The sequence below is a fragment of the Anguilla anguilla genome, chromosome 4 (genome assembly GCF_013347855.1).
Source record: "Anguilla anguilla isolate fAngAng1 chromosome 4, fAngAng1.pri, whole genome shotgun sequence".
In the NCBI taxonomy this organism is placed as follows: Eukaryota; Metazoa; Chordata; class Actinopteri; order Anguilliformes; family Anguillidae; genus Anguilla; species Anguilla anguilla.
Genome location: NC_049204.1, coordinates 38,233,767 through 38,253,610, shown reverse-complemented (window position 1 = coordinate 38,253,610; position 19,844 = coordinate 38,233,767). Strand labels below are relative to the sequence as shown.

Sequence of the window (19,844 nt, the reverse complement as noted above, 5' to 3'; positions counted from 1 at the left end):
ATCTGCATGTAGTATAGTAATATTATTAACAACACTATTACTGTATATAAATATTACATTGGTATTTATTACTACACTGTATTTGCAAGCTTTGCATGCTAGAACATGTATATACCCATGTTATTTTGATATACTGTACATTTATAGTGTATGACACTGTTGTCAAATTGTCCTAGAGGCCCACAGTGTGTGCTGATTTTTGGGATGTTCTTGGCACTAGTGGTACATTGAAGTCGTTGATTGGTTAAAGAATCCATTCACCTTATTCTTAAGGCCTTAATTGGCAGCTGATTGAAAGGAAATCACAAAAACCTCCAACACTGTGACCCCCTGGGAATTTAGTCTGACACCCCTGTTGTGTGAAGACTTCAAAACTAGTTAAACTGGATATTGACTACAAGTTGAACAGGACAAAATGCCCCTAGAAAATTTTATTTGATGTAATGTCATTGTTGTATATGATTATATATATATATATATATTGTGGCAGACGGCAGGGAGAGGTGAGGGGAGTGGTGATTGAGGGCAGATATCTTGCAGCTCGCTGGCTCCACCCCCGAGCCTTTATATGGACTTCCTGCCCCAACGAGGCAAGCCTGGGCTTCATTAAGCCATTAAGTGCATGGGGATAAAAGGGGAAGCGGGTTGCACAAACGGTGCAAAGTACCGAGAGGGAAACGCGTGTTGTGGAGACTGAGAGAAAGCTAAGAGATATCTGTGTGATTACCTGTTGTGATCTGGACTGTTTGACTAACCCCGCTGTGTACCGAACTGTTTTGGCTGAGGACCTGGTTTTTTGGATTACCCCTGGAATACGGAGAAAGGACAACGAGAACGGATTGTGGACTGTGAATTGGTTGCTGAATTTCCCCCTTTCCCTCCGTGTGTAGATTTCCCTAATAAATTCCCCAATTGCACTCTAGTTGTGTTTCGTGTGCGTGTTTAGTTATTGAATTGGTAACGTGGAAACCCCACACCCGTGAGCCTGCCACAATATATATATATCAGTTCAGAATGTCAAAATGTTGGTTTTGACAATAAGATTTAGGTCTATAGTATTACTTGTGATTTTCTCATGTTTAAATCAGCTGGTTACAGAATACCACATGTTCTGGAATAACTTTGACAATTGTTCATGCAAGGAAGCTGCCTCTGTCTGTACTCCAGTTGTGTGTGGGCTCTGGTTGTCATTCGCTGTCATTTTCACCCTTTTCTGGTGTAATGGGTAGGTCAGTATACGGAAGCTAGTGTGTCTTTGTCTTCACGTACAAACCAGTTCTTTTGTGAACTGGACCCACATAAATTACCTGGGAGTTTGGCATTTTCTTTATCGATGCCAAATATAGAGGGACTCCTCTTCCAGGATCAATTTAGTATTTTGTAAGGAGGAAATGCCCCCTCTACCCAAACAGAAGGGATTTTGGGAAACCTTCACCAGTGGTGAATATAAACCCAGTATGCAAGAATTTGGAGAGGTGTGACTGAACCAGGTAGAATGGGGGAAGTATGGATGAGTATAATATTTGAAGATTACAATATTCACATATGTGGACACATAAATTTGAACTTGTAGTATAGCGCTTTTATGTCATTTTTATTTGGTAATTTTTTTAATTCCTTTTAATTTTTTAGAACAGAATTTGGTGATGTTCATTGAGTTTTACACTGTCACCTAGTGGCTGTTTAGTGCATTGTGTTTATACTTTGGCAATTTTACCATAGTTGGATTTTCACGCTGTCATGCAATCATTGAAAAATATCACCGAATTAACCTTTACCATTAAAAAAAACGTTGACATATTACCACATTTTGTGGTTCTACCAACTGTTCATCATTCTCTGAATTTACATAGCCTATGATATTGTAAACTTGTAAAAGGTTTTTTCTGGCAAAGGTACAACGAGTTTCATAGTATGCTTGTTTATTTCTGTATGACGGAGTTATGATGAGGTTCACCGGTGGCCGTGGTAGACTGAGAGAGTTTTTTTTCTTTTTATGAAGGGGGGGGGGGGGGGGGGGGGGGACTTCAGATCACCTGAGCTGTCGACGGAATAAAGGGAAGAAAGACAAACTTAAAACATACATTTTTCTTCTGCATAGCCTGAGCAGAATGATACACTGTTATTTAGTAGGTCTGTTCAGTTATTATTGAGTGCTGCCTTTCGTTGCCTTCACCTTAGTTGCCAGGTTACCTCATTTAGGCATAGATTTTTGGGTTTCTCTTTATAATGTGGTATAAAGCCAATCTACTGCTGCACTGAATGGGCTGTATTTTTAAAAATTCCAATCAAATCTTGGACCTCCCCTTTTTTACTCTTGTAAACTGCTAACTAATAGGATAATTGTGTTATATTAATAGTAATTTGATCCCATAATATACCTTGCACTGTGTGTTTCACTATGTCTTGTTCATAAACAGTTGCAGTGTGGCACTAGATGATTATTAGTACACACATGCTAAAAATGGCACATGAATGATTTAGTTGGCATTGAATTAACACCATAAATATTTTTGTACACCGCATTACACAGTATTACTGGGTATTGGTTTAACCATAATTTAATCTATACCATTAATAGAATGTGCCAGTCTTAATCATTTTAACCCCTGAAGTCGCAGTGGATTTATTTCCATTCATTCTGTTTTTTATGGTGAAATTTTCAATCATTCTGGTTACACAAAATACTGTTTGAAAGTGTTTAAACTCAACGCTGGCTATGTTTGTGCTATGTTTGCATTGTGTTTGTGCTATGTTTGTTTCTAAGCCTACCAGTCACAGCCTCAACACTGATTATGGACATTGATGATTATGTTCTTGATACACTTCCAGATGTACCAAGAACAGCTTGGAATCAGCACCAAGAACAGAAAGTCAAGATTAGAATTTAGCAAAAAATATGAAGATAGGCCTGATTAGTTTTGGAAACAAGTTTATGGACAGATGAGACAAAGAGAAACCTTTACTAGATTGATGGAATGGTGAAAGGGTGGAGAAAGAGGAGGACTGCTCTGGTCCCTTGGCATAATACTTCCTTTGTCAAGCATGGTGGAGACAGTGTGATACTGTAGCTTCATCTGGATAAACTGCATCTTTTATTGATGATGTAAGCAGTGATGGCAGCAACAAAATGGCAGCTGAAGTGTACAGAAAAATATTGTCCACCAATATTCAGAGAAATGCCACCAAACTCACTGGTTGGAAGTTTATTATGCAGCACGATAACAAACCAAAACATACTGCAAACTTAACCAAGGAGCTTATCAAGAAGAAAAGGTGGAACTGTTTGACATGGCCCAGTCCCCACTGTATGTGTTTTTCACTTGCTCTAAAGGAGTCTGAAGTCCAAAACCCCAGCTAACACACAGCAACTGAAAGCTTGGCAGAGCATCTCAAATTGGACTTGGCAATAGTTGGGAAATGTGTCAACTGTGGGGATTCTGACCGAAACAATAAAATCTTGTGGTTTTGGATTGCCATCTGGTTTCTTACAAATGTCTGAAATTGTTGTTAATTGCGGTGAATTGGACTCCTACATGAAGCCCTTAAGAGTTAAAATCCAGATTCCCTAGTTCTAAAGCTTTAATGAATGATGATTTCACAGTTTTTGTGCAAGATGCTACATGACATGGTGAGCATAGTGCTTCCTGGAAAATAGTTCAGCCACCTGCTGTGTTGTCAATTGCAGCTCCTCTTTCATTCAATCTCTTACTGCATTGCAAGAAAACTCATTTGCTAGCGTTCTTACAAGTGCAGTTTCATTCAATTGTTCTTCATACCTTAACATACATGCTGCCCCAGTATGGTACTGACTTATGGAAATGCTATAAAGCAGTTTCACCACTCAAGAGCTTCAGACTGCCCCACACATCTGCTAATTTGCAAGAATCCTCAGTCAAATTACTCACTGACTAAAGTCAGTGGTTTACATATATTTATTAGTGCTTTTGTGTGATTGGGGTACAGTTATTTATACTTTTCTATATTAGCCTGCTTGAGAAACCTTTCAACTGCATAGAACTGTCCAGGGGAGGGAAATGGATTACTCAAGAAATAGCTGAGAGATTAACCAATCATGGGAGGGTTGGTGGCATTTTAAATCGGAAAATAAATTTGCTGTTCCCCTCAATAGAGACCACCATCATCAAAGTGTTTTCCAAAGCCAGTCGGTAGAAGTTAAGGTTGCACCTTGGAATGAGTCTTAAAAAAAACAAAAAAAAACATGGTTTCATGGCTTTAACAAATGGGGTTGAATGAATATTGCATACCTCCCTAAATGACTTTACCTCTTTTGGTTGAGTTGTGTTATTGCTGTGTCGGGCTACCTAGCTAGCAAGCCAGATGGCCTAGTCAGCTACCTAACTAGCCAACAAGCTAGATACACCAGTCAGCAATCTAGACAGCTGCTAAATTAGTCAGATAGCTGGCTAGGTAGTCCAGTCAGTTCAACCTGGTCAGTGACATTCAGATATAGCATCTCCTCTCCACTTTACTGTATATGACCATATTTTGGTATCGCAATATCCATGGGCTGATTATCCCTGAATTTCCTGCATTGAGTTCATCCAATCACTTTACTGTACCATGACAGGGGCTTGAAAAATGACAATCCCTCCAAATGGAGGAGGTGAGTTGATTAGTGCTGACCTGAGAACTCTCCTTTCATCTGCAGGACCTGAGCTCTTTCGCAATGCCCTTTCTGGAGGGAGATTCGGGGGCCAGCGTCGACAAAGATGGCATTCGCAAGGTAATGCTTGCCCATGCAACTGCACACTCATCTGTGTGTATGATATTATATTTGTGTATGTGCAAATGTGTAATTTATGTTTTTGTACATGTATGTATTTGAATTACTTTTGGAATACCGTTTGTAAAAGTATTTAAAAATGGAATTGTAAGGAGTAAATATGTTGCAATCTTGTGCAATATATAATGTAACTGGTTCAAGTGCTAGGCATAATTCAACGAAATAGCAAATTACCAACCCGACACTTCCCGCACATTTTTTGTGTGGTCCCACTACCAAAATAGATAGACACATTGTTCAGAGTGGAACTGATTGACAGATTCAACTGATCCAACCTGAGATGTTGTTCTATCCAAACCGTATATTCCTGTGATTATCAATTTAAGAACAGGAGAAGAGAGACTGCACCTTGGCTTCAGGATCTGTTGCTCACACTGTATTTAATCTTGAGCAAAGTGCCTTGGCTTAACTAAAATGAACTTGTGAGCCACTGGATAAGGTCAGCACATCACACGGAAAATGGCATTAATAACGTCAATGACATACAAACTACGCTTATATTCACTTTGCGATCTGTGCCTGTCAAATGTCAACTCTTTCTACAGTCATCTTGAAGACCCCATTTAATGCCAAGTGTGTATCCTTGCTGAAGATTGAGACCCATATCCATTTAAATTTATGTAAGGAGTAGACTTTTTTCAGTGTGGGCTTGATCTGGTTTCACTTTAGAATCCAGTGCCATAAATACTTGACAGATTATTTGTTACTGCTTTGTACGCTATCAAAAATCATTGTTGATGACTACTCAATATAAATTAGGCAGCAAAGGTGCATAGGACCAGTATTGTTTTTTGCTTGGATTCTTCTTCTTGTTTTTCTTTCACGACTATACTTATTGTATATTAGATTAGAGTATATATGATTACATTATACCTAACTCCACTTGTTTCTTATTAATTATTATTTTAATTATATGTAAATCATTACTAATTATTATTTATTAATGTTGTTGAATAATTAAGGAACTGGAACTTGTAACCTAAAGGATGCAGGTTTGATTCCCAGGTAGGACCCTGCCATTGAACCTTTGAACAAGGTACTTTGCATTGCTTCAGTATAAATCCAATATAAATCCATAAATTGATACTATTTTAAAAAGAAGCTGTGTAAGTCCCCATAATGTAATATAAATCTAATTGTTTGTGCAAGGATATATTGGCTAAATATTACTTTAAAAATCACTTAGAGCCAGTAGCTTTTAGGCAAAATGAAACCACTCATTTAAAATCTCAACTGAATAAATGGGTATTATGTATGAAATATTCCTTTAAAAGGTGATTTTTACTGAACAGGGTTTTTAAGATGGAGTGGCATACATCTGAGAGGCAGTCAGGCCGTCTGACCGATTTGTGTCATGTGATAAATGTGATTGTGTTAACTAAGGGATCATGTGTTTAAGCAGGATGTTATTCCCTCAAAGCTTGTGTAAGAGCTGTGGAAGTCTACATTCTGGCTCACCGCTGTAGTTATGTAAGCCACCTGCTCACTGTTTCAGTGAGCAGCATCAGAAAACCAGCATGTAAACGGAAAACAAGCCTCTTGGTCAAAATACTACATCTTATCAACATTAACTGATAAGCAGCATGAGATCTGTGTAAGAACCATATTTGCCTTTTTGTGTTCTTTTCGGTTCCACATCTCAAGACCAGTTATTCAATTTCTCATTCATACATTAATGGCTGGTATGCTAAGTATGTGTAGAATGTATGTGAGTGAGTGTGTGCATGTATAATATTATGAGTACAATAAAATGAACATAAAAGGTACATAAAATGAATATGCAAAATCAGTAAATTACTAGGGCAGTTGAACTGTACTAAGAACCAAAGTACAAATACTAAGTGCGCACAATCTACAGTCATAACAAACACTAAGAAGAAAAACATAAAACCATAAAAATGTCACCTAAAACCATAAAAATACCATAAATTACTATAAAAGAGGGAGTGCTGTGGGGATAGGAGGGGAGCCAAGGTGCAGCCTGAAGAGGTAAGCTGTGTAGTCAATGATTTTGCTGTCCTGACCACTTTGGGAAATCCGTTCCACCACTGCGGGGCCACAAGAGACAGACTGGGAAGTGACCGTGCAAGGCAGGGAGAGTCTATAGCCTCAAGGTTACAGAAAGGAAAGATCTGGCTGGTTTGTAGGGTTTGTAGAGTGATTGGAGGTATGGTGGAGCTGTTTCATTAACTGCCCTGTAGGCTTGCACTATGGTTTAAATGCATAGCCAGTGAAGTGAGATGACAAGTGTGACGTGAGCATTCCTGGAAAGATTTAGGCAAGTCGTGCAGCTACATTCTGGATTAACTGCAGGGGTTTAGTGGCACAAACAGGGAGATGAGCAAGAAGTGAGTAGCAGTAGTCCAGTGTTTACAGTACCAGGGCCTGGACTAGAAGCTGTGTAAAATAGGTGGTGAGGATGGGGCAAATTGTTTGGATGATCTATAGATGTATACATGTTTGAATCACTGCCCCTAGAAGGAGAACTAGGTTTGGCCATAGGCTCCTAGGCTTCTTGCAGAGTACTTTTCTGAGTGCTACTGTAGCATCTTGATTTAAGGAGAGATGTAGCAGGAGAACTTTGAGGGAATGCGCAGGCATACTATGCAGGTTTTGTTTAGCCTTGCTGTGGTTCTTTGCTTACAATCAAAGAAAAAGTATCCTTGTCCGTGTTCAGCCTCACCCACTCAACCCAAGTACCCTACATAAGGTATTTCCTAGTTAATGGGCTTGTTAACCACCTATTCTTAGCTGTGAGATAGCTTAACTACAACAAATCTTGCACTGATTAGTCAGTGCTTGTTTAACATTAGCTAACATTCAACTTGACTGATCTTGTCAGTACTCTCAAGACATGGTGTCACTGCCTGATCTGCACAAGTTACCCTGCTTCTTCATTCAGCATTCCAGATGGCCGACTTGAGGCTTAGACAACATCACAATTCATAACCAGCCTCTAGTTCTGCCCACACCTAAATTAAAACTCTGGAGAGCTTGAATACGATAATTAAGATAGACAGAATGTAAACTGGCTGGCTAAATTAGTGTATAAAAATAGTACTGCCTGATGTCAGCTGTGGTCACCAGATTTATTTACCTAAACCTTGTTTCAACATAAATAACATGGCAATATAAATTTCCAATTTACATTAGGCATTATAAAAGATCTGGCAACCTTTTATAAACTATATCAACAATATTAGGCTATAATTCCCCATAGTCACCTTCATTATACTGGGGTCCGTACCCAGGTCATTACTGCTTGTCAACCGACCATGTTATATTAACTTGCATGCTATTCCTATGTTTTGAAGTTTGTTTTTTTCTTTTCTTTTTTCACTCTTTATCATTATAGTCCACATCCTCTGTCCAGTCTCTTCTATGTTTACCTAATCACCGATTGTGTTTGTGTATTTGTTTTTGTCTGTTTGACATTCTTTTTGTCTTTGTTTAACCAATGCTGTTTTCTCCCAGTTGCTGAAAATCAATTAAAAGAATTTTCAAAACAAAATTTCTGCCTTTGCAAGTCAGGTCAATTTTTTGTTTGTTTTCCTTGTATTTTATGTAAAATATGAGGACAATGTGAGAATTTCTTTTGATAAAAATTTCAAAAATATATTTGTTTTATTCAAAATGGGGAAGAAAAGTGTTATAATGACACATTTTTTTTTACATAAAATTCCTATTCTGTCATTTTCCATTTTGCATTATTTTGCTGCTTAGAATTGGTCAACGTGGCTGATCTTGATACTGGTTTTGTCAGGACCTGATAAGTCTGGTTTTTGTTTGGACCTCGGTCTTGAGGGACCTGGTCTTGGTATTGAGGAGTCTGGTCTGGTTTGGGTCTGGGTCGTGAGGGGTCTGGTCTTGGTATTGAGGAGTCTGGTCTGGTTTGGGTCTGGGTCGTGAGGGGTCTGGTCTTGACTTCACCTCTGGATGTACAGTAACACAGCAGAAGACAGAGAGGAGAGCTTAGTATGAGGACAGGTCTGCAGTAGTGTTTGGTTTCATTCATTTTTGTTTCACAGCAGAAAGTGTGGTTCCTTTGTTACATGGGGTGTCTGTACACCATGGACAGGGAGGAGAGGGTAATATAGGTTTATGCATGAGAGGGCAGAGAATGTCCACATCTTATTTAAAAAGTAACGCATGGCCTGGTTACATGATGTCTCCAGAATAACATAATAGACTGCCTCACTGTCTGTCTTCTGTGAGGCATTTATAGGTAATGTGCAGTGGGGTAAGCCCATTGGAGCAAATGTGAAATGGCAAAAGCAGACTTGTCTGTCAAACACAAAAAAACCTTTGACAGACAAATCTGCTTTGGCCAGATTTGTCTGGGAAATACAGACAAATCTGTATTAGCTCCTTTACAGTTTGCAAGTTCCTGTCTCTATTGTAATAATGTTACGCACTATGGCAGAAAATTGAGATGGATGCATTTTAGCTGTTTGTATTATATGTCAGCCAGCAACTAAATAAATCTTGTTCCTTTTGGCTATACTTTAAGACTCCATGCATGGGAATGAAGCATATTAAAAATGTATTCATGTGCTTGCCTTTTGGAAGGTAAGTGTTTTAAATGCAGTTGGGCTGAAATCTCTGTCCTGTGGGCAGGCTCCAGCTACAATGCTCCCTACCAGCAAAAACCCTGCCTTCCATTGCAGACTGAAGACTCAATTCATCAGACTGCACCATGGCCCCCCTTTATATATCTTTCTGTTTTTCTCTTTCTTTCCTTTGGAGTTCCTTTTGAATAATGCTATTAGTATAGTTCATCTGTCTAATTGTACCTTGTTGTTACAATACAGATTGTTGTTTGTTAGGTAAATATTACTGTTATTTATTAGTAAGGGGCCTCATTTGTTGTTATGTCCTTTGTTGTATTCCTGAGAGCAACACTGATGTTCTCCACTACTGGTCTGTACTTTCAGTGCAGTGTTCTTTCTCTGTGTGGGTGGTTGTACACTAGTATGCACATCCTCTGAAATGTGTGTGGCCTGCCTCCGCTGTTTTTTTCCTCTGAGGTCCACTGGCTAGCCTGGTGCAGTTATCATACTGCTGGACTGCACAGCTCTTGCAGTCGGATTGCAGATGCTTGATCAACCTGCAGAGCAAGCACTTAATAGCAACATTATGGATTGCTATTAAGTGCTATCGAGCGATGAGCTTGGAAATGTCCTGATTATCGAAACCCACTATTCCTTCCCTTCTGTTGCCAGTTATGCATTACCCCTGTGGGACTGACAACCACAGCCAGCTCTGCTACTGCCTGTACAACCCCAATTCATGAGTGATTTTTTTATTACTGTTTTATTTGTATATAGTTGGATGAAGTTTATTTGCTTGATCTAATATTCTTGTATTTAAAGAAACCAATCTTTTAGCCTAGAGCATGGATGTTTTCTGGAATTGGTACCATACAGTTCTCTAACTACTGGCTTTATATTTCTTTTAAATATGTAATTATTATCATTACATTGTTTTGTCCTCAGTGGGCCACTGATAAACTCATTCCAGTTGAGTCATTATGTTAATTTGCACAGGAAATGCTGTTATCTATTATGTGACATCATATGCTTTTCTGTCAGTATACCAGAATAAGTCAACAGAAGTGCCTGCCTCAATGGCAGAGCCGCAGTGTCACCTGAGATGCAAACTTGCTAGTCATAGTCCCCAGTACCATGCATCTGTGGCAAGTATCCTCCATTTTCCTTTGAAACTAACCTTGAGAGGAAGAAGGGGAACCTTCTTTTCTTCCGGCTGGACAGTGAGTTGGGTTTGCATCTAAAAAGGCCACACCTACAGAGATCCCTCCTGATGTGGCCCCCTCTCCTGGGCCTGCTGTCTAGGGAATAAAAAAAGGCAGCATGCCCATAGCCTGAGGGAGTGCTTGTGGAAGTTGAAAGGTTCCTGTAAGGTGCTAAGCCCTTTTTCATCCCAAACACCAGGTGTGTAGTACACAAATCCTCTGTAGTGGATAGCCATGGGAATTGGACAGATTTGTTTTTAGATAAAGGCTACAGAAAAGCAACCAGAGCTTGTACTGTCTAAACCTGATTTTCGGTAAGCCTCTTTTGGACAGTTTGTAGCCAAACAACATGTGTGTGTTGTGTGTGTGTGTGTGTCTGTGTGTCTGTGTTTGTGTGTTGCCAATGTTGCAGTTCTAATAGGCTAAATTTGGGAATAAGGCGTAAGGCATTACATTTAGGCATTGAGCAAACACTCTTATTCAGAGCTGCTTAAAAAGCACATGCAAAAAGATTGGTCAGTGGGCAGAGACAATACCAAGTTGTCTCAGCCAACAGTAGTAGTCATTACATAAACTTACAACATAATGTTAAGTGCCATAGTTGATGCCAGAGGGAGATAAGGGATGTAGTGCTGTAAGAAACAGATCTGAGTGTGTTAAGTGTAACCGAAATTGATTTCAACCCAGAATGACTTGTCAGAATGAATACTCAGGGTTTGTTGAAACAAGATGTTTGACAAAGAGGTTTGAATAGGTGTGAAGGTCTGCACTCCAGTAACCACGTAGATCATATTTTATTCAGTTGAAATTAAAGCTTTTTATTTGTACTAGTCAGTGTGCTTATCAACTATACTGGCACAATGGGCACTTGTTCTGCTTTCAACTGACAACTGCACCACATTGCATGTACAGAAAGCATTTTCTAGAATCAACAAGCCATAACCCACACACCTTGTCTGTTGCCATGACGCTGTCATTTATGTTTATTACTGTGTATCGTGTTTCACTATTATGATTTTTTAGCTTCAGAATTTATGTTGTCCCAGGACATGAAAGCTACAGAGTTTCTGTGGGAATGTAGTCAATGGAGAAATGTGCTCTCTGACATGTTTTGGAAGGCTTAGCAAGTTTTTAACATGAGAGTGTGTCACTGCAGGTGTTGTCCTTGGCCTGTTTTTTGCTCTTTTATTTGAGGAGGTGGGATTGCTCCTACAGGTACTGGATTGACTGCACGTTGTTTCTCAGATCAAAGGGCCTTGACTATGTTCATAGCCTGGGCAGAGCTCAGATGCTGATAGACTTGAAAGTGTATCCCTCCCGACTTAAAAAATAAATAAATAAATAGAATTCCATGCTACTCATGTATACACATTTGGCGCACTGCAGCTAGATGCCTGTTGGCCCCTGATTCATCATTCATCGTTAGGAAAAACATATGTAGTGCTAACTTGGTAACTTGAAGGTCATCACAAACCTACTCTATCCCTGGTGGGACACGGCCAGTTGGGTTCTGTTGCAGTGGATTCCAGGTTCGAGTCTGAGGCTTAGATGTATGATTACAAGGGTCATCCAGCACCCATGGTGAACCACTTGGGAGGGTAAAATTAATGATTGAAGTAAAGGTTTGGGTAAGCCTTCACTGGCTGAACCAACCTGTTGCATATTGTTTGTTATTGTACAAATGAGTGTGAAAGTGCAGTGCAAGACAGAATTCATTTGGTGGTCACTGCACTTTTCTTTTAATTCTCAACCTTTTCAACCAACTGTCCTTGACCTTATCTAAAAAATGCAGAATCCTATCTGTTGTTATCTCTGAAAGGTTTCTGCTGACTTTGTCTGGTCATTATCACAAACTCATCAGGTGAAAGAAGTCTGAAAATGTCAGGCATCCATTCTGTTATGAATTTTTAAAAAGAGCATTGCCACTTATTCCATAAATTTTCAGTGTCCCCAGAAAATAATGTCAAATCACCCCCCCCCCCCCCCCAATCAGTTTATTGCGACAGACTAAAGAATTGATTTCTGGGCCTTTTCACAACATTAATGAGTTGTGTAAATGCATTTAGTGTTTGCCTATGTTTAGCTTGCTACTGTGTGCAGAGTCTAGAATGGTTACATGTTTTGAACATTTAAATGAACTGTGACATTTCTTGAAGACTCCCAACCGAACTGGACACTTCACCAGTGAACACCTGAGGATCACTGATATTGGGTTCTAGTGCGGTTATGGGTTGGGCTAAAAAGTGCTGCACCAGGTGGTTGTGGGTTTCTGGCGCATCTCAGTTGCAATTTTCTGACCCTAGCTGGCTGATCAGATACAGGCACTATTCTGCGAGAAAGGTCCATGTTGTAGACATCAGGACCTTTTGGGTGTTCTAGACCTGATTTGACATAGTGCTGGGTACTCTTGGTTGGGGAAGCCAGCCCTGGCCCTCGAGAGCCACAGTTTATGCTGATATTTTTTGATTTCAGGTGATGTAGCTTTACCTAAATATTGCTTTCATTCTTCAATAAACATGCATCTCAGTTTGTCTACAAAACATCTCAAGCTGTACGACAGACTATTGCCTGAAGTTCAGCTTGGCTAGAATGGAGATACCTTCCAGCTAATTCCTTCTCCCTGCTGGACCTGTCCTTCACCCTGAGTGGCAGCACAGGTTTTTTTATTTATTTTAATTAAAAAAAAAAAAAATGTTTTAATCGCTGGAGCCTACACAGGGCAGCACAGGTTTGACCTCTTTGACCTCTAGGAACCTTGGTGCTGGGATACAAACTGTCCTTTTGTGAGAATATAAAAGTGGTATTTACAGCATTCAGAGAATCCGCCCCTTCCTTACCACCTACATAATTCAGCTTGTAGTCCTGGTGTTAGTTATTTCCCTAAATCTCCTCTTATTTTGTCTCACTGCTTTCAGGCCTCTGCAGCTCATCCAGAATGCTGTTGCTCTCCTGATCTACAACCTCTGCAGGCTCAACTGTGTTATTCTCCTTATCTTCCTCCACTGGCTGCCAGTATCTATTGTTCATGTGTATCGGTAGTTGTGCAGGTGTTGATGTGCTCTGGTGGGTGTGTGTTTGTAGGTGTGTACGAGTACAGAGAGGTGAGAAGTTTGTGTGTTTTTGTTTTTTTTTTTACCAGGGAGAGGGAGTGTGCCACTCTGCTAGTCCCACCAAAGGTTTCTTCATGAGAGGACCTTTCAGCCGGCCCTCCAGCCCCATGTCAGCCCCCGCCCGGTCCCGGGTCAGCCCAGGTTCCCCCAAAACCATCTTTCCATACCCATCGCACCAGGACTCCCCTCCTAAATCCCCCCGCCGAATGAGTTTCAGTGGGATCTTCCGCTCCTCCTCCAAAGAATCTTCTGCCTCCAACACCTCCACATCAACCTCCCCTGTCAGCATCAAGTTTTTCTCCCGCACCAGGAAAGGTAAGAGTGAGCCCTGGTGTAAATGGCCTCTTTCACCTCAAACCAGTTAGGCTCATAGGCTAAACTTTACTCTCCTGAGATCCACCTGATAGCCTAGGGACTCAATGTGGATGTGTTGTTCCACATCGGACTGAGCTGAGTCTCTGGTGCTCTCCAAACCACACTTTTACACTCTGGTCAGTCTTTCCAGTGTAGTCCATGTTACAATACCATACCGCCCCTTCTCAGAGGGTGTAATGAACTTGTCCTATCAGATCTTCCTTTTTTAGCTTGTTATTCGGGTCCACCAACATCTCTCTGAGTTTATTTACAGGTTTGATGTGTGTTGGGATTCCATGAGTTAAACATATTTTAACCCCTCCAACAGGCCATTGGTGTAAAGGAGTGTGACAGAGGCCTTACTGCATAGAGTTGGTTGTTGGGATTGACAAGGGAGTGTTGATGCCATTTTTGGACAGTCTCCAGGAATTAACTGGGATAATTACACTGGGACTGGACTTTATCCAAATGGTGTAGCTCCTGGTCCAAGTCACCCTTGTCAGTTATTACACTCTTGGCCCTATGGCCCTATGGTGTGTGTGTTTCTCCCAGTTTGTGTTGCAGAGGTTGGTTTGGGTCCCAGTTGATGTACTGGTCCATGTGTGTGGCTTTACTCTATGGGTTGATCTGAATAGAGCTGTCCATTTGAACCAATCCAGTGTCCAGGAAGGACAGGGAGCAGTTACTTTCCTTTTTGGTGGTGAACGTGATGCTGTCATCCAGTTAATTCCTGGGCTTGTAGTTTGTTGAGCTTGTTGTGTGTGTCATTCATGTACCACTACCACCAGAGGGGGAGGGGGCTGAGTTGTGGTGCTTAGGGTTTGCTGTTTCAGGTCTTAGATTTGTAAGTTGCACACTATGGGACACACCGACAACCCCATATCAGCACCATGTATCTGGTGGTAGAACACTCCGTTGCACTTAAAATGTTTCCTCCGCAAGGACATGTGACCTGACCCTATGTCACCTGATGTCATCCAGCTCAGTTCACCTCTGAGGAAGACATTCCAGTGTTGCAGCATTTAAACATTTACTCTTATAAACACGACATACAGACGGGTGACAAATCAAAGGGAAAAACCTGAATAAATGAGTGGAGGAACAACCAATGCAGATGTTTTCTTACAGGTGTACTGCATGATACAATTAAACAATTAACATCCTATCATGCTCTGTGGCATGTATAAAAATCCTGAGCAGGTCCAGTTGACCTCAATTTTGGGTCAAGATGGCAAGAGGAAAAGATCTAAGTGACTTTGAAAGAGGATTCATTATTGGGCCATAGATGGCAGGTGCTTCAGTCACAAAGACTGCTCAACTGGCTAGTGTTTCAATAGGAACAGTGACTAAAGTGCCATCTGCATTTAGATCTATGAGAAAAACATCAGTAAATAGGGGCAGAAATTGTGGTCAAAAGCACACATTTGATGATCATAATGCTCATGCATTAGCGCAATATGTAAGGAAAAACAGAAGCAACTTCCTCGGGTGACTGAGAATGTCAATGCAGGACGTGAGCAGACTGTGTCAGCAAGAACAATCCGTCGACAACTTCATAGAGAGGGATATTATAGTAGGGTTGCAGTGCATACACAGATGAATGCACATTTGAGAGTTCAGTGATGCAATAAGCATAGGCACTGGTCTACAGAAAAAAGTGATATAGTCAGATCATCTCAACAAGTGGGCGAGTGCTAGTGTGGTGTACACCAAGAGAAAAGTAGAGGCCTGAATGCTTGACCTCGAGAGTGAGGGGTTCCGGTGACTCTGTCATGCTGTGGGGGATATTTTCCTGGCACGGTTTGGGTCCCCTTGTCCCCTTAGAGGGAAGGGTCACTGAAAATCAATACGAAGTTATTCTGAGTGATCACCTTTATTCTATGATGAAACATTTGTATCCCAATGGGAGTGGTCTCTTCCAGGATGAAAATGCCCCCATCCACAGAGCACGAGGGGTCACTGAGTGGTTTGATGAGTATGAAAATGATGTGAATCACATGCTATGGCCTTTGCAGTCATCAGATCTCAACCCAATTGAACACTTATGAGAGATTTTGGATAGACGTGTTAGACAGTGCTCTTCACCACTATCATCAAAACACCAAATGAGGGAATATCTTTCGGAAGACTAGGGTTCCATCCCTCTTGTAGAATTCCAGATACTTGTAGAATCTATGCCACTGTTCTGGCAGTGGCAGCCCATGGTGGCCCAACACCTTATTAAGACACTTTATTTTGGTATTTCCTTTAATTTGTCACCCGTCTGTATATCCTGCACAGATGAGCTTCCTTAAACTATTTGGAGTAACATATTGATTCTGATCCAGGATCAGTTGTCATAGGCAGAAAGGGCCCACCAAGGCTGGGGAAGAGTATTTTCACTCATTTCACTCAATAGAGACGCTGGAGTTGGAGACCTGGAGCTGAGACAGATCCCCAAGGTTCTCTTCTGTTTTCACATTGCTCTTGGTAGTATGTAGGGTTGGGACATTTTTCAATTTTCTCTACACAATGACAAGCTGATTTGTCCTTGCAATTACTTGAGTACTATTTCTTTTGGGTGCCTATTTTACAGCCACAGACCCACTTAAAGGCATCGCAGAGCATTTTCTCTAGCTTTACTTTACACAGAACACCAGGAGAGGAATAAGCGCTCGACAGTTGTCCGTCACCTTCTCACTAATTATCAGGCTATAGTAGACTGATAGGCTACAGACATGGTTTGGTAAACATTTTATTTAGCTATTCTGGGAAATTAAGACATAAAAATAAACAATGCTAGGCTATATATTGGCCTAAGACTGCAAAACATTTAGCCTTAAACCTCTAGTTTTGTGTCTCTTGTGTACACTGCACTCAATGGGACATCAGCAATAAAATATGAGGCATTATGGAAAGCAAATGCACTAAATGTAGTTCACCATTTCTTACAGTTGACAGTGATTCCAAACCAAAATGATTAAAAAAGAGAATTGGTGACAAATGTGTGATGCTTGCAGGAAAAAATGTGCGTCTCCCGCACTATGGACAATGTTATCTTGTAAGGTATAAGCTCTGTATTTTTTCCCAAATATGTGTAAAAAAGCAAAATGATTATTTAACATTGTCAATAGATTTAATAGTATAAGATGGGAGGCAGTACTGGCTTCAACATGTTGGCAGGGGTTGGTCTTTCTCTTACATAAACTGCTCTAAGAACATTGTTGTTTTGTGGGAAAACTGACATAATTGACTAAATCACACAAGTCCATGCAAAATGTTTCACACTAATTTGATGTTTTACCTTTACCTTAGTGTAATTTTCCAATATTTTTTAATTGACCAAATAGAAATGTGTGCAATGATAAGGTAATTTCCCTGGCTTTTTTTGTCTGATATTTAGAGTTTGAATACAGGCTGACTGATGCGATTCTGCTGTGAAGGACTTGTGCTTTGATCCTGAACCGTGTTGCAGTGCTATGGCCTTTTTTGGCTGGCACTTGCTGAGTCATTTTGCATTCCCAGCAGACTTCACTGATCACCCCCTCCCCCGCCTCACCTTTTTCACTCAGTGCTGAATATTAGAAACTGATTACTCACAGAAAAGGTGTTATTTCCTCTTCTCTTGCTTATTAGAGCTAGTTTTTTGTCAAATAATTTGCTGCTCACCCAGATCAGAGATTATTTTACCTGCCAGTGCATATACTGTATGGCTCTTGAGCATTGCTGAGCCCAGAGCATATTATCAAGCCCCACATTTTCTTACAGGCATTTAGCAGACGCTCTTATCGAGAGCGACTTACATTGTATCCAATTATACAGCTGGATATATGGAGCAATGCAGGTTAAGTATCTTGCTCAGTGTCCTACCAGGGAATCAAACTTGCAATCTTTAGGTTACAATACCAACTCATTAGCCATTATACTACACTGCCACCCATTTCTCTACCATTGCCTTGCTCTTAACTTCACCCTCAATCTTTCAGTGACACTCTTACATTTGGTCATTGGTTTTTAAGATATTATTTAATTCATTTCTATTTTTATCCAGTGGTACTGTATTTTTAGGTGCATCCCATCTCACATTACCCCTCTGGCCCTGGTCTGATTTGGCGGTGAAACAGTCAGGAGTTCACACATTGGGAGAAGCATAGGCACCTTGTCACAATGCTTCAGCTGGAAGTGTCACCCTGGTGGCCATATTGTATTATGGAAGATGTTTAAAGCCAAAGTGTGGTCATGGGAGTTGGGGGTCAGTGATAGTGAGGTCCATGAATACAGAATTAGTGTCTTGTAAAACCATTTCAGTCCTTGATGGAAATACTGACTCCTGTGGTTCAGGATAGTCACTGTTTCAAACTTGAGCCTCTCCGGCTCAACACTATTTGTGGAACAAATATGCCTTTTCTTGGGCTGGCCTGCTGTAATCTGGTTGCACACACTTAATTAAGGTATATCCAATCAGAGGAATATTCAGCTAATCGCCATTGCAACAGATAAACCTAGTCAGTGAAGCAGAGGAGATGGTTATATTTGGGTTTTTTGAATGGGGAAACATGCTACTCACCTGCTAGCTAGTTTGCACAACATTGCAAGTTAATCATTTTTGAAGATTTGTTCTTATTTAGGGCCACAAATACCCTGGGGCTCACTGTGGAGCAGTGCCTTCTCTTATCTTCTTTATGATCTTATCAGTACCAATGAGCAAGACTACTCATCCTCTAATCCGGTTTTCGTGGCACACCTGATTTTTCTAATTAGCTAGCAGCACAACAAGATCTCTAACTGTTGAATGAGGTGTGCTTTGTTAGGGTTGGAGTGAATGTTTTGTGCATGTTAAACTGATACCAAATCAAATCAAATCAAATTATTTTAATGCAGCGGTCTGTGACCTCAGGGTGAGGGACAGGGCTGGAGTGGTCCATGAGCTCAGGGTGAGGGACAAGGCTGGAGCGGTCACAAGGCTGGGGTGGTCAGCTGTGCATTTGCCATTCTGATTGGACAGAGCACAGTACAGTTGCACCACTATATAACAGTATTTATTGGTTTTGCAGACACCTATATTCAGGACTGCTTATTTACAGTAGCTTTGGTTTTACACATGTTTTGATCTTCCTTGTAGCTAAATATATCACTGAAGCAATTTAGGATTAGTGGTACAACAGTAGCAACCAATTTGGGATTTGAAATGTAACCTGATGTTGCTGAGCCCCGAATTTATATCCTGGCAACATCTATAACATAGCCGTTATTTATGTGCTTAGTGGACGTCCTTAGCCAGGGGAACTAACAGCTTACTTCTGTGTGTGTTATCCATTTACGCAGCTGGGTATTTACTGAAGCAATTCAGGATAATGACCTTGTTCAGGGCAATTATGATGATCATGTCCCACCAGAAGATTAGGAATCCTGCTGTTCTTTGTTTACAAGACCAGTCCCCTAATGACCATGCCATACTGCCACATAGAAACTAAAATATAGGTTCTGTCCAGCATGGCCAATCTAGTATTGCATCCTTTGTTTGCTTTGCAACATTTCTGTGAGTTGGGTGGGCCAGTCTAGTTCTTCCATATCTACGTTTCTAGATTCCTGCATCTGATTAACTCAGTGCTGAGCCTTAAATATCATGTGACATTCTTGAAACCCAGCTTCTTTTTGTACGCCTTGTGTTAGTTCTATGTCTGCTCCTGCTTAAATCTGAAGATGATGTCTCATTCAGTTGTAGCTTATGGTTTCCTTCTTAATCTTTTAAAAGAGCGCGCATATGAAGCCATAAATTATTCCTTTTGGGTAAGAAAGGAGGAGGGAGAGGAGTGAGGAAATTTGACCTCGTAAATGAGAG

At 40.6% G+C, this 19,844-nt stretch overlaps 1 protein-coding gene across 5 annotated transcripts in view; it reads left to right on the top strand.

Annotated features, from left to right (window-relative positions):
• Positions 1-19,844, top strand: part of prkag2a (protein kinase, AMP-activated, gamma 2 non-catalytic subunit a) — a 109,695-nt gene that overhangs the window by 18,122 nt on the left and 71,729 nt on the right. For all 5 annotated transcript variants that reach the window (XM_035413091.1, XM_035413090.1, XM_035413093.1 and 2 more), the window contains 2 exons: positions 4,673-4,747; positions 13,699-13,984. In XM_035413091.1, the coding sequence (XP_035268982.1) occupies positions 4,673-4,747; positions 13,699-13,984 (361 nt within the window). The remainder of the gene's footprint in view (positions 1-4,672; positions 4,748-13,698; positions 13,985-19,844) is intronic.